The following is a 15,693-nucleotide window of genomic DNA, read 5'->3' as shown; positions in this document are numbered from 1 at the left end:
AAGTAAATCTAAATATATTTGAGATTCTTAAAATAGACACATTTTCCCTTGATGAGAGCTTTGCACACTATTGGAATTGTCTCAACCAGCTTCATGAGGTAGTCACCTGGAATGCATTTCAAATAACAGGTGTGCCTTCATTAAAGTTAATTTGTGGAATTATTTCCTTCTTAATGCGTTTAAGCCAATTAGATGTTTTGTGACTAGGTAGGGGGGTATACAGAAGATAGCATTATTTGGTAAAAGACCAAGTCCATATTAAAAATGGCAATAACAGCTCAAATAAGCAAAGAGAAACGACAGTCCATTACTTTAAGGCATGAAGATCAGTCAATACGGAAATTTCAAAAGGTTTCCATTACTTTTGAAAGTTTCTTCAAGTGCAGTCGCAAAAACCATCAAGAGCTATGATGAAACTGGCTCTCATGAGGACCGCCACAGGAACGGAAGACCCAGAGTTACCTCTGCTGCAGATGATACGTTCATTAGAGTTAACAGCCTCAGAAATTGTAGCCCAAATAAATGCTTCAGAGTTCAAGTAACAGACACATCTCAACATCAACTGTTCAGAGGAGACTGTGCGAATCAGGCCTTCATAGTCAAATTGCTGCAAAAAAAAACACTAATAAAAGGACACCAATAAGGAGGAGACTTGCTTGGGCCAGGAAATGTAGAATTGAAGGCATACTTAACTAGCATGGCTACCACAGCATTCTGCAGCGATATGCCATCCCATCTGATTTGGGCTTAGTGGGACTATAATTTGTTTTTCAACAAGACAATGACCAAACACACTTCCAGGCTGTGTAACGGGTATTTGACCAAGAAGGAGAGTGATGGAGTGCTGCATCAGTTGACCTGGCATCCACAATCCCCTGACCTCTACCAAATTGAGATGGTTTGGGATGAGTTGGACCACAGAGTGAAGGAAAAGCAGCCAACAAGTGCTCAGCATATGTGGGAACTCCTTCAAGACTGTTGGAAAAACATTCCAGGTGAAGCTAGTTGAGACTGCCAAGAGTGTGCAAAGCTGTCATCAAGGCAAAGGTTGGCTATTTGAAGAATCTCAAAAATATTTTATATTTGAATTTGTTTAACACTTTTTTGGTTACTACTTGATTACTTATGTGTTATTTCATAGTTTTGATGTCTTCACTATTATTGTACAATGTAGAAAATAGTAAAACTAAAGAAAAACCCTTGAATGAGGTGTTCTAAAACTTTTGACCGGTAGTGTATACTCGAATGTACCACAATTATGACTTAAGAGTTTAGTTCACAGTAAGTAAAAAAAAAAAAACTGATATTGACAAGATCAGGAATTGTTACTGTATGTAACAAATCAAAGCTAATTGGTCACGTACACGTTAAAGCAGGTGCAGTGAAATGCTTGTGTTCCTAGCTCCTACAGTGCAGTAATATATATATATATATTAATATAGTGGAGTATTTGCATATGATCTCAGTGATCATTGTCCCATAGTATGTATTAGAGATACGAAACAGCAAAATACAAATCCTTGTTAATTTAAGATAACTTTTCAAAATGTTTCTGCCTAAGGGTTTTTACATGACATATTCTACTCTGTCTCCTGTATTCCTGACCAAGAGTTGGCTTTAGAAAATCCCTCCTCCATATTTCTTCTCCTGGCAGATAAACACACCCCTATTAAACAATTAAGAGTCAAAGATACAGTGCATTCATTAAGTATTCAGACCCCTCGACTTTCCCACGTTGTTACGTTACAGCTTTATTCTGAAATTGATTAAATTGTTGTTCCTCAATCTACACACAATACCCCATAATGACAAAGCAAAAACAGGTTTAGAAATGTTTGCTAATGTATAAAAACAAATAAACTACCCGAAATCATATTTAAATATGTATTCAGACACTTTACTCAGTACTTTGTTCAAGGACATTTGGCAGACATTACAGCCTTGAATCTCTGCTGCATCTCTAGTTATAAATGACGTGGTTAACTGTATGGATAAAAGGCAGCATTGTGCTGCCCTCTTCATTGACCTGCCAAAGTCTTCCGATACTGTTGATCACTCACTGCTAATTGAGAGGCTTTCCTCAATTGGCCTAGACCAGACTGCATGTAACTGGTTTAGAAACTAAATGACAGATTTATTTTATTTAACTAGGCAAGTCAGTTAAGAACAAATTCTTATTTACAATGATGGCCTACCCCAGCCAAATCCACATGACGCTGGACCAATTGCGCCACTCAGGAGATAGAACTGAATGTATATCTGCTGATGGTGTTGAATCAGGTTTCCTGGATATTACGAAAGGTGTCCCGCAGGGGTCGATTCTGGGTTGTGTATTTAGATTGTTTACATTAACAATATTGACTTGTCTGTAAAAAATATATAATCTACCGATGAGACTTGTGTATGCTATTGCCCCCACGGTTGACCAGGCTCTCTGAACTACAGTCTACTTTCAATGTACTACGTAGCTTAATTCACCTGAAATTAGCACTGAATGCAGGTAAAACTAAGTATATGTTGTTCTCTAGAACAAAAAGTCCCACTGTACCTAACATCATTACTAAACTTTAGACATAGGAGTTACCACACCCGGTATCAGGGATGGCTAACTCTGGAAATTAATTAGGTCTCTACAGAGTTAGGTAATTCAGCTTTTAGTTTTCTTGCACCTTATTTGTGGAACAATCTTCCAACATTTTCTTAAAATGTGATGTTCTGATGCCTCTAGGGCAATTCAGAAAGCTGATTGAGGTCCTTATTACTGATGAATGTGTTTTTTTTATGCCCGTGTTTTTCTTTCTGCTTGCATTTTGTATTTATATGTTGGTGTGTATTTTCTGTAATTCAGAGCTCATCTGTAAAATAGACATTTGTCTAAGTATGACTCCCTGATAAAATAAAGGTTAAAAAAATGTAAAATATATCAATACAACACGCAAATAATCCAGAAATTCCAAAGCAAAAAATAAATGCATCCCCTATACAGTAAACATGTATCCAAAATCAGTTACTGGGGTCTTTTTGATGGAGGGGGGATAGAGTTCACACTGCATTACTAAAATTGCATTGGCCAATACAGTACTGTAATACCGTAATATATGCCATTTACGTAGCAGACACTTATCCAAAGTGACAAGAGTCCACACATTTTGGTATGTGACCAATCCTCAACTCTGGTGTTGCTATACAGGCTTGATGCAAACTAGTGCCTACTAAACATTGTTTCTTGAATTTCTTTGATTACATTGTGAAAGATGTCCCCAATTATCGCACATTTGATGTTCAGTCAATTTTAAATGGGTAGCGCAAGAGTATTGCCTAATGTGAAAACAGTATTGTCATTTAATGTAGCATCTTACATGTTTTGCTATTGGATTAAGTGATTTTTAAAATCATTTAGAATATATCAGAAGATATGTTGTATTTTGCTGATTAAACCAATGCACTCATTAAACACTGAACAAAAACATAAACATGTAAAGTGTTGGTCCAATATTTCATGAGCTGAAATAAAAAAAATCCCAGACATTTTCCATACGCACAAAAAACGTATTTTTCTCAAATTGTGTGCACAAACTTGTTTAGATCCCTGTTACTGAGCATTTCTCCTTTGCCAAGATAATCTATCCACCTGCAGATGTGGCATATCAAGAAGCTAATTAAACAGCTTGATCATTACCTTGTGCTGGACGATTATTTTACTAGGCAAGTCAGTTAAGAACAAATTCTTATTTTCAATGACGGCCTAGGAACAGTGGGTTAACTGCCTTGTTCAGGGGCAGAACGACAGATTTTTACCTTGTCAGCTTTGGGATTCGATCTTGCAACCTTTTGGTTACAAGCCTAACCACTAGGCTACCTGCCGCCCCAACAATAAAAGGCCACTTTAAAGATGTGCAGTTTTGTCACAGAACACAATGCCACAGAATGCCACAGATGCCTCAAGTTGAGGGAGCGAGCAATTGGCACGCTGACTGTAGGAATGTCCACCAGAATTGTTGCCAGAGAAATGTTAATATCTCCATAAACTGCCTCCAACGTCGTTTCAGATCATTTGGCAGTACGTCAAACCTGCCTCACAACCACAGATCATGTGTAACCACGCCAGCCCAGGACCTCCACATCCAGCTTCGTCACCTGTGAGATCATCTGAGGGGTGGTGGGGGGCTAAGGAGTACTTCTGTCTGTAATAAAGCCTTTTTCTGGGGAAAAACTCATTCTGATTGGCTGCCCTCCCAGGCCCACCCATGGCTGCACCCCTTGGTAAGTTATGTGAAATCCATAGATTAGGGTCTATTTAATTAGTTTCAGTTGACTGATTTCCTTATATGAACTCAGTAAAATCTTTAAAAGTTGTATGTTGCATTTTATATATTTCTTTCAGTATATTTCACAGTTAACATATTTTGGATCAATGGTTGTGTGGTGAAAGAAGTTTACAGTCAAATTAAATGTGAAATTAAAGGTTCTGAATGTAAGACTGGCTGCGTTACAAGCTTTACCATTTGCGTTTTGTGACAAGAGTTTAGATAATTCACCACATACTATACTAAAATAGTACCAAAGCGATAATAAAAAGGGTATAATTCAAAAAGTAAAGTTTGTGTATGCTTTCATCTGTGCACTCGGTATGGCCATGGAGAGAGACACAGCAATAGAGCTAAACTCAGACTAGGCATAGAAAACATGAAATACCAAATTCGCTGTTCAAGAGTACTTAGTGGGGTGGTGAGCACTCTCCTCTACTCTCCTTTCCTCCTTCCTCACCCGCTGATAGGTCTGGAACAATGAGCATACGGAGCAGTATGGGGCCTGGAGGCCCATGCGACGGTTGTACTCCTTCTCTCTCTTCAGGCTGGGGGGTCTGTTCTGCCACAGGTGGACGAAGGGCTTGGCCCACAGCTCTCCCTCGAACCCATCCTCCTCTACTGGGGGCTGCTCTGGCAGCTCTAAAAACAACAAAACAAAGATTGTTTAGCGTTAGCACAAGCCATATCCAAAGCGACTTACAGAACTGTTGACATTGACAGTGGTCCCATGAAGGAAATCAAATCCACCATGCTATATGCTCTAATCCCCTGAGTTATTGGAACCACAGACAGTTCTAAAAACACAGACAAACTACTATCCTCTCATCGAGTATGCAAACATCGATATGAGTGAATGATGTTCTTTTCTATACAATGCCAGAACATGCCTGACACTGCTTTTCCTTAGGTCTTATCCAATATTTAGGAAAAGGAAGCCTAACTGGGGCTGAACTATGTGAATGAAAAAGTAATATTTATATTCACCCTCGTCACTCATGCTGTCCTTCATCAGAGGGTGATGGCGAGGCAGCTTCCCCAGTTTGCTTTGCACACCTTCATCCTCCGCTCCCTCTTCTGCCCCCTGGTGGAATAAAAGGGGTTAACAACAGAATCATTATAGCGCTGATTCATTGAACATGTACAGTATATAGCTGACCTCAGAAAAAAACATTATAAAGCCAATCCTACAGACAGAGGTTAAGTGACGTGATGTTTGGACACTACTCCTCTTCTCCTGCGTCTCTGCTCCTCCAACCCTCTCACCTTGCTGTCGTCCTGTTCCTCTCCTTCACTATCACTACTATCGCTCCTCATTTCCTTGCTCTCGCCCTCGCTGTAGTCTCCCTTGGCGTAGCTGTGGACGTGCAGCACGTCTGCCGGGCTCAGGGTCCTCTGGAAGAGTCGGTGAGCAGGGCTGGGGCTGTTGGCTGGTGCTGGAGGCTTCACATCCTCACTGGGGCCGGCCTTCTCTGAGCTGTGGGAGGAGGGGCCTGGTACTGCTGGTTGGGTTGACTGACTGTTAGTCTGTGGCTGAGACTTAATTAGAGTGGATTTAATAGAGTTATTGGCTTTCATCTGAAGTGCTAGCTTTCGGCTGGCGTTTGTGTTTCGGTTGGTCTTTGCGTTGGGTGGTAGCTTTGTTAGCTCATTTTTAACGTCCTCTGGCTTTGGCTCTGAAATAAACAACAAACAACATGAAAAGCTGGAGGCACAAGGCAATGTCTAACTCAGTGGTTCTCAACTAGTTTTGCCTCGGGACACAAATTATAATCAGGTAGTCTGTCTAGACCCAATATTCACAGCCAAAATACAGTTTTTTTTTTACCATAATCTTTGAAATGCAAGAGAAAGGCCATAATGTATTATTCCAGCCCATGTGCAATTTAGATTTTGGCCACTAGATGGCAGCAGTGTATGTGCAAAGTTTTTGACTGATCCAATGAACCATTGCATTTCTGTTCAAAATGTTGTTTCACGACTGCCCAAATGTGCCTAATATGTTTATTAATAACTTTTCATGTTCAAAATTGTGCACGCTATGATCCCTTATTGATGTCACTTGTTACATCCACTTCAAATCAGTGTAGATGACACTCAAAAGTTTCCAGTGTGTATCAAGAATGGTCCACCACCCAAAGGATATCCAGCCAACATGTCAACTGTGGGAAGCATTGAAGTCAACATAGGCCAGCATCCCTATGGAATGCTTTCGACACCTTGTAGAGTCCATGCCCCAACGAATTGAGGCTGTTCTGAGGGCAAAAACGGGGGGTGCAACTCAATATTAGAAAGGTGTTCCTAATGTTTGTTATACTCAGTGTACAATCACAGTTATGTTGTATTTAGTAGGCCAACTGATTAGACCTAGTGCGCCAAATAATACACCCAACCCTGTGCCACCTGCATCCCCACACACACACACACCTCACTAAGTCTGAACTGTAACTCAGAAGGCTACTAGTCTAATAACATAGCTGAATTCTAAAGGTAGGCCTACATCGGAGTTGGGTTACATTGTAATGTTATTTTTGGTGTTGAGAATAAACTGCACCGTTTCCAGGAAATAATTAGCCTAGTCTCAGAAAAGACAGAGAGCTGCCTGCTAGCCAGCGGCACACCAAGATGGGACACATTTTACATTTGATCGAATGTAGGACTGCAGCCAATAAATTGTTGTTTTAAAATCATCAATCACAACAAAAAAATAAAAATCACTGTTGGCACAATACAGCATCGCGGCCTCTCGCCCGGCTCGTTGCCTTAGCGAACAGCATCAGGCACTCCCAAACAGCTAGCAAGCATGGAAATGGGATTGGCGAATTTGGACCAATCCCTGACAACTCATACAAAAACGTAGCTACGAAGCTTAACTTTGTAACCTGCTATACTATTTTTGTATCAACGAGAACATCTGATGACCGTAAAACACCCTTGGGACTTTCCAATACTTGTTGGCAATACAATGTCACATCGATCTTACTCTGGTAGAGTGAGGAATACCATTTCGCAAAGAGCCAATATGAACACACTGGATTTCAGAAGGGCTGTCCCACAGAAATAAATGTTCTAAGCACAGCATGTGCTTTAAATTTGGGCTCATATCACATAAATATCACAACATACATATTTGATTTTTTAGACATGGTTAACAACTTCCATATTCATGTTTCAAAATAATTGATGTATTTTGATGCCCACATTTACATTACGAGAAAATTAATTGGATTTGTTTTATTGTAATTTTTTTTGTAGAATTCTTGCATAGCCCGTTCATCGCGGGGTCACCTAATTGAGGTACCTTTGTGTGCTGGGGTGTGTCCTCCACTCCACTGATCCAGCTTGACTTTCTTTTGCGCTACCTCTCCTTCCTCCTTAGCTTGCTCAGTGTCTTCATCCTCCTCTGCCTCCACAACTGCTTCCCGCTGGCGCTTTTTCCCAACCTTCAGCTTGCTGTGGCACAGGACAGAGAGGGGAACTGTGAATGTTTTTTTTATATGTCTCTTGAGACACTAGCTCAAAGTGGTGACCAAAGAATGAATAAATTATTCTATTTGATCATTTAAAAAAAAAGGGGCAATCTGCAGTAGAAACAACAAAAAGTGTTGGGGAAATGTAACAAATTCAGACAGAGCTTTGGATGCAAGGACTGACCATCCATGATATCACAAGTATAGTTTAAAATCAGAAGTTTAACCTTTTCTTGCCCAGTGTAATCAACATTTTAAAATGGATTTAGTAGAAAGTTTTTCATTATTATGACCTCCCCACATTATAATCCAAGATGCTGGTAACTAACCCAAGATACACCCCTGGTGTTGTTTCCAGTGGGAGCAAATGAAGCATAGTGGGTAGAACAAGCAAGGACGTGGGAAAAGGGGGCGTTCTAGCATGTATTTGCTGCACATGCAAAGTATGCACAGTAGATACAAGACACTAGTTATTGCACACTACTCCGAAGTGTGCAATAACTAAATTCAACCCTTCTAAACACTGCAATTTTTAGAAAAGGGTCAAGTCCACAAAACGTAGTGCCCTCTGTTCGTAACGGATTCTAGTTTTGGGTACAGAAAACTGTATCGAGATCGACTCTTTCAACAATGAGAAAATTTGCAGAAAGTCAGCCAAGTTTCATCTACCGCCATCGTCACCCATTTCCCGCCACTGGACATCCTCTCATGGTGGTTGGAAGTTCTAAACGGATGCTTCAGATACAGTGCCTTCAGAAAGCAATCAGACCCCTGGACTTTTTCCACATTTTGTTAGATTACAGCCTTATTAAAAATGTATTATAGTGTTTTTCCCCTCATCAATCTACACACAATACCCCATAATAACAAAGCAACATTTTTTTAAATAAATGTTTGCTAATTATTTAAAATAAAAAGACTGAAATATTACATCCACATAAGTATTCAGACCCTTTACTCAGTACTTTGTTGAAGCACCTTTGGCAGCGATTACAGCCTCGACTCTTCTTGGGTATGACGCTATAAGCTTGGCACACCAGTATTTGGGGAGTTTCTCACATTATTTTCTACAGATCCTCTCAAACTCTGTCAGGTTGGATGAGGAGCGTTGCTGCACAGCTACTTTCAGGTCTCTCCAGAGATGTTCGATCAGGTTTAAGTCCGGGATTTGGCTCGGCCACAAGGACATTCAGAGACTTGTCCCGAAGCCACAAGATTTTTGGGGGGTTCGTATCATTTGATTTACACAACATGCCTACCACTTTTAAGATGCAAAATATTTTTGGTTTTTTATTGTGAAGAATAAGAGAAAAAAAACACTTGAGTGTGCCTAACTATTCACCCCCCAAAGTCAATACTTTGTAGAGTCACCTTTTGCAGCAATTACAACTACAAGTCTCTTGTGGTATGTCTCTATAAGCTTGGCACATCTAGGTATTGGGATTTTTTCCCATTCTTCAAGGCAAAACTGATCCAGCTCCTTCAAGTCGGATGGGTTACACTGGTTTACAGCAATCTTTAAGTCATACCACAGATTCTCATTTGGATTGAGATCTGGAATTTGACTAGGCCATTCCAAGACATTTAAATGTTTCCCCTTCAACCACTCGAGTGTTGCTTTAGCAGTATGTTTAGGGTCATTGTCCTGCTGGAAGGTGAACCTCCGTCCCAGTCTCAAATCTCTGGAAGACAAACAGGTTTCCCTCAAGAATTTCCCTGTATTTAGCGCCATCCATCATTCCTTCAATACTGACCAGTTTCCCAGTTCCTACAGATGAAAAACATACCCACAGCATGATGCTGCCACCCCATGCTTCACTGGGGATGGTGTTCTCAGGGTGATGAGAGGTGTTGGGTTTGCGCCAGACATAGCGTTTTCTTCAATGGCCAAAAGGCTCAATTTTAGTCTCATCTGACCAGAGTACGTTCTTCGATATGTTTGGGGGTCTCTCCCACATGCCTTTTGGTGAACACCAAACGTGTTTGTTTATTTTTTCTTTAAGCAATGGCTTTTTTTCTGGCCACTCTTCCATAAAGCCCAGCTCTGGAGTGTACGGCTTAGTGGTCCCTAGGACAGATACTCCAATCTCCACTGTGGAGCTTTGCAGCTCATTCAGGGTTATCTTTTGTCTCTTTGTTGCCTCTCTGATTAAATGCCCTCCTTGCCTGGTCCGTACGTTTTGGTGGGCGGCCCTCTCTTGGCAGGTTTGTTGTGGTGCCATATTCTTAAAATTTTGTAATAATGGATTTAATGGTGCTCCGTGGGATGTTCAAAGTTTCTGATATTTTTTTAGAACCCAACCCTGATCTGTACTTCACAACTTTGTCGCTGACCTGTTTGGAGAGCTCCTTGGTCTTCATGGTGCTGCTTGATTTGTCGTGCCCCTTGCTTAGTGGTGTTGCAGACTCTGGGGCCTTTCAGAACAGATCATGTGACACTTAAATAAAGTCAACCTGTGTGCAATCTAACTAATTATGTGACTTCTGGAGGTAATTGGTTGCACCATATATTATTTAGAGGCTTCATAGCAAAGGGGGTGAATACATATTTAGACTGGTAGACTTGTTTACGTGCTGCTGTGCGTTTTGTTTCCAACCTTACTTTGCTACCTGCCAACTTTTCGGTTTTTACTTTTTAATTACCATTTATATTTTTAGTTGTTTTCCCCCTCGCTCGACTTTTTTCTTTCAACTTTTTCACCCCGGACACTTTATCTGGACGTGGATCGTCAGGACCTCCACCAGCCGAAGCTAAGTAATAACATTAACATGATGCCTTCTAATTGCAGTCGCTGTACTCATAATATACAGGAGAACGATCACCTTACAGCGAGGATAGCTGTGCTGCTAGCCCAGCTTCAGATGCAATCGTTAGGCAAGGGTAATTTAAGTGTAGGAAAGAATGAAACAGCGTCTGTGCCACCAGTAAGTACAGATAGTAGTATAAATCCCCTCGCACAGTCCCCGCAGCCGGACAACTTTCTCATGGCTTCTGGAAGGAAATGCTGTAGGAATGCTCAACCGGTGTCGCTCATTCAGCCGACAGAAACTTTCAACCGGTTCTCCTCATTAAGCAGCGAGTCGGAGTCAGAGGCCGAGCCTTCTCTGGTCTCTACTCCTGCCGTTACAAGGTCTAAGACGCTGAAGCCTCCCACCATTAGCTCTGACAAATTGAAAACCCTAGTCATTGGCGACTCCATTACCCGCAGTATTAGACTTAAAACGAATCATCCTTGGAAGCCTGTCTTTCAGACATAAGGAAGTGGATGGCTGCAAATGTTCTACTTTTAAACTCGGACAAAACAGAGATGCTTGTTCTAGGTCCCAAGAAACAAAGAGATCTTCTGTTGAATCTGACAATTAATCTTGATGGTTGTACTGTCATCTCAAATAAAAACTGAAGGACCTCAGCGTTACTCTGGACCCTGATCTCTTTTTTAACAAACACATCAAGACTGTTTCAAGGACAGCTTTTTTCCATCTACGTAACATTGCAAAAATCATTAACTTTGTCCAAAAATTATGCAGAAACAGTTATCCATGCTTTTGTCACTTCTAGGTTAGACTACTGCAATGCTCTACTTTCCGGCTACCCGGATAAATCACTAAATAAACTTCAGTTAGTGCTAAACACGGCTGCTAGAATCTTGACTAGAACCAAACAATTTTATCATATTACTCCAGTGCTAGCCTCTCTCCACTGGCTTCCTGTTAAGGCAAGGGCTGGTTTTGCTGCTAACCTACAAAGCATTACATGGGCTTGCTCTTACCCATCTTTACGATTTGGTCCTGCCGTACATACCTACATGTACGCTACGGTCACAAGACGCAGGCCTCCTTACTGTCCCTAGCATTTCTAAGCAAACAGCTGGAGGCAGGGCTTTCTCTTATAGAGCTCCATTTTTATGGAATGGTCTGCCTACCCATGTGAGAGACGCAAACTCGGTCTCAACCTTTAAGTCTTTATTGAAGACTCATCTCTTCCGTAGGTCCTATGATTGCGTGTAGTCTGGCCCAGGAGTGTGAAGGTGAACAGAAAGGCAATGGAGCAACGAACCACCCTTGCTGTCCCTGCCTGGCCGGTTCCCCCCTCTTCACTGGGATTCTCTGCCTCTAACCCTATTACAGGGGCTGAGTCACTGGCTTACTGGTGCTCTTCCATGCCTTCCTAGGAGGGGTGCGTCACTTGAGTGGGTTGAGTCACTGACGTGATCTTCCTGTCCGGGTTGGCGCCCCCCCCTTGGGTTGTGCCGTGGCGGAGATCTTTATGGGCTATACTCGGCCTTGTCTCAGGATGGTAAGTTGGTGGTTGAAGATATCCCTCTAGTGGTGTGGGGGCTGTGCTTTGGCAAAGTGGGTGGGGTTATATCCTGCCTGTTTGGCCCTGTCCGGGGGTATTGTCGAACGGGGCCACAGTGTCTCCCGACCCCTCCTGTCTAAGCCTCCAGTATTTATACTGCAGTAATTTATGTGCCGGGGGGCTAGGGTCAGTCTTATATCTGGCTTATTTCTCCTGTCTTATCCGGTGTCCTGTGTGAATGTAAGTATGCTCCTTCTCTCTCTCTCGGAGGATCTGAGCCGTAGGACCATGCCTCAGGACTACCTGGCCTGACGACTCGTTTCCCCAGTTCACCTGGCCGTGCTGCTGCTCCAGTTCCAACTGTTCTGCCTGCGGCTATGGAACCCTGACCTGTTCACCGGACGTGCTACCTGTCCCAGACCTGCTGTTTTCAACTCTCTAAAGACAGCAGGAGCAATAGAGATACTCTGAATGATCGGCTATGAAAAGCCAACTGACATTTCCTCCTGAGGTGATGACCTGTTGCACCCTCGACAACCACGGTCATTATTATTATTTGACCCTGCTGGTCATCTATGAACATTATAACAGAACATGGCCAAGATGTTCAAATCTCCACCCGGCACAGCTAGAAGAGGACTGGCCACCCCTCATAGCCTGGTTCCTCTCTAGGTTTCTTCCGAGGTTCTGGCCTTTCTAGGGAGTTTTTCCTAGCCACCGTGCTTCTACACCTGCATTGCTTGCTGTTTTAGGCTGGGTTTCTGTACAGCACTTTGTGATATCAGCTGATGTAAGAAAAGCTTTATAAATACATTTGATTGATGTCCACACCACTTTCCGTTTTATATTTTTTTTTTAAACAAGTTATTTTTTCATTTCACCAATTTGGACTATTTTATATATGTCGATTACATGACATCCAAATTAAAATCCAGTTAAATTACAGGTTGTAATGCAGCAAAATAGGAAAAACAGCAAGGGGGATGAATACTTTTGCAAGGCACTGTACTTTGTTATGTTCATCTTTTCCTCGATCCTGACTAGTCTCCCAGTCCCTGCCACTGAAAAACATTACCATAGCATGATGCTGCCACCACCATGCTTCATCGTAGGGATGGTGCCAGGTTTCCTCCAGACGTGACGCTTGGCATTAAGGCCAAAGAGTTCAATCTTGGTTTCATCAGACCAGAGAATCTTGTGCCTCGATACAATCTTGTCTCGGAGCTCTACGGACAATTCCTTCGACCTCATGGCTTGGTTTTCGCTCTGACATGCACTGTCAACTGTGGGACCTTATAGACAGGTCTGTGTCTTTCCAAATCATGTCCAATCAATTGAATTTACCACAAGTGTACTCTAGTTGTAGAAACATCAAGGATGATCAATGGAAACAGGATGCATCTGAGCTCAATCGAGTCTCATTGCGAAGAGTATGAATACTTACGTAAATAAGGTATTGCTGTTTTTATTTTTACTTTTAGCTTTGTCATTATGGGGTATTGTGTGTAGATTGATGAGGAAATTGTTTTATTTAATCTAGTTTAGAATCAGGCTGCAAAGTAACAAAATGTAGAAAAAGTCAAGGCATCGGAATACTTTCCAAAGGCACTGTATATACATCCGGCGAGACATCTGGCTCACTTCTACATTAATGTGGATGCTACCCTGATCACAGAGAATCCTAAATGACTTGTGAATAATGACTGAAAAAGTTAGAAAAAGTTAGAGGGTCAAAGGGCATACCCCCAAGACATGCTAACCTCTCACCAGTACCAATAACAGAGGAGGTTAGCATGCAGGGTTGGTGATTAACACCTGCCAAATGAGGGTAGATTTTGTCATTGGTGGGTAATAATGTATATTTCACCAGCCACATTGGCAGGTGGCCACACAGTATTTGGGAACAGTTTTTTTTTTATTATCCAAAGCCCACCTGTCAAATTGACAAGAAAGGAAACTTAAGTATGACTTTCTCCTCATGTTTCTTGGCCATTTAAATATTTCGTTCACATGCTATTTTGGTTTTCAATGGTAATTTGAGTTTGCTGCAACATTCTGCTGCTAAGTGCCCAAGTTACCACTGAAACGGCACATCCCGGGCCAGCTGAACCTCTGTCTCATCTAATGATTGCTGCATAGTCAATCAAGCACACTCTCCAAAAATTGTATTCATTAACTTTTAGTCACCGTCTCTCCTAAATTTATTTGTGTGCTTCTACATTTCTACTTAGAAGCACATCATGTACTCCTTGTAAAAAATGTTAGCGTAGAGCCCTGAACTATAATAATAAATAGGCCGTATCACTCAGCATTTTGTGGCAGGGAAGGCACTTTCTTGATTCTTGATGTTCATCCGTTTGTATTATTGGATCTATACCGAACAAAAATATAAAAGCAACATGCAACAATTTTACTGAGTTACAATTCATAAGGAAATCAGTCAATTGAAATAAATAAATGAGGCCCCTAATCTTGGGAGCCAGGCCCACCCACTGTGGTGCCAGGCCCAGCCAATCAGAATTAGTTTTTCCCCACAAAAGGGCTTTATTACAGACAGAAATACTCCTCAGTTTCATCAGCTGTCCAGGTGTCTGGTCTCAGACGATCCAACACTTGAAGAAGACGGATGTGGAGGTACTGGGCTGGCTTAGTTACACGTGGTCTGCGGTTGTGAAGCTGGTTGGACGTACTGCTAAATTCTTGAAAACAACGTTGGAGGCGGCTTATGGTAACAAAATGAATATGCAATGCTGTGGTGAGCATTCCAATTGCATGTGGCATTGTGTTGTGTGACAAAGCTGCACATCTTAGTGGCCTTTTGTACCCAGCACAAGGTGCAGCTGTGTAATTATCATAATGTTTAATCAGCTTCTTGATATGCCAAACCTGGCAGGTGGAAGGATTATCTTGGCAAAGGAAAAATGCTCCCTAACAGGGATGTAAACAAATTGGTGCTTACAATTTGAAAGAAATAAACTTTGTGTATGGAACATTTCTGGGATCTCTTCTCACATGATGCGTTTATATTTTTGTTCAGTGTAAATTGTCTTAACAGACGCGGTTCACAAAAATAAAATGAAATTAAGCAATATACCCCTTTACTTATTAGTAATACGTTTTTTGTTTTTGAAACAATAGAAAGCATGCTCATCTGTTTTTGTGATTTTGGGGTGTAATTATGGAGAAAAAAAATACTTGTTAAAAAATTGGAGTGGCTGGTACATTTTTTTAAAAATCTACATCCCACAGTGGCTGGTGGACCAAAAAATGATTACCACGCTGTTAACATGTGTTATCTTTGACCTTCTAACTTTCTCCCAAATCATTCAGGATTATTCGTAATCATTTTTTACAATAAAAGTGACTCCAAAATGACAAAGCATTATTTACCATTCATTTCTACTGGGAACAAAATTATCAAAACAACTGAAACGAACTGCCAATGCATCCAACAAGTGTGTAGGATCACAAGCTTGATATAGTCATTGCGTGCTAGGAATATGGGACCAAATACTAAGCTTTTGACTACTTTATTTATAAGTATCTTTAGGTGCAAATAATATTGACCCCTACCTTTAAGGGAAAAAAGTATACTTGTATATAGTAATACTATATT

At 41.3% G+C, this 15,693-nt stretch overlaps 1 protein-coding gene across 4 annotated transcripts in view; it reads right to left on the bottom strand.

The window, feature by feature from the left end:
* Positions 1 to 15,693, bottom strand: part of LOC139578655 (lysine-specific demethylase 4A-like) — a 65,765-nt gene that overhangs the window by 25,839 nt on the left and 24,233 nt on the right. For all 4 annotated transcript variants that reach the window (XM_071406562.1, XM_071406564.1, XM_071406563.1 and 1 more), the window contains 4 exons: positions 7,609 to 7,760; positions 5,574 to 5,983; positions 5,295 to 5,391; positions 4,768 to 4,949 (listed from right to left, as the gene is read on the bottom strand). In XM_071406562.1, the coding sequence (XP_071262663.1) occupies positions 4,768 to 4,949; positions 5,295 to 5,391; positions 5,574 to 5,983; positions 7,609 to 7,760 (841 nt within the window). The remainder of the gene's footprint in view (positions 1 to 4,767; positions 4,950 to 5,294; positions 5,392 to 5,573; positions 5,984 to 7,608; positions 7,761 to 15,693) is intronic.

The sequence above is a fragment of the Salvelinus alpinus genome, chromosome 6 (genome assembly GCF_045679555.1).
Source record: "Salvelinus alpinus chromosome 6, SLU_Salpinus.1, whole genome shotgun sequence".
In the NCBI taxonomy this organism is placed as follows: Eukaryota; Metazoa; Chordata; class Actinopteri; order Salmoniformes; family Salmonidae; genus Salvelinus; species Salvelinus alpinus.
Note: the sequence above shows the minus strand (reverse complement) of the source record. Positions and strands in the feature narration are given on the sequence as shown.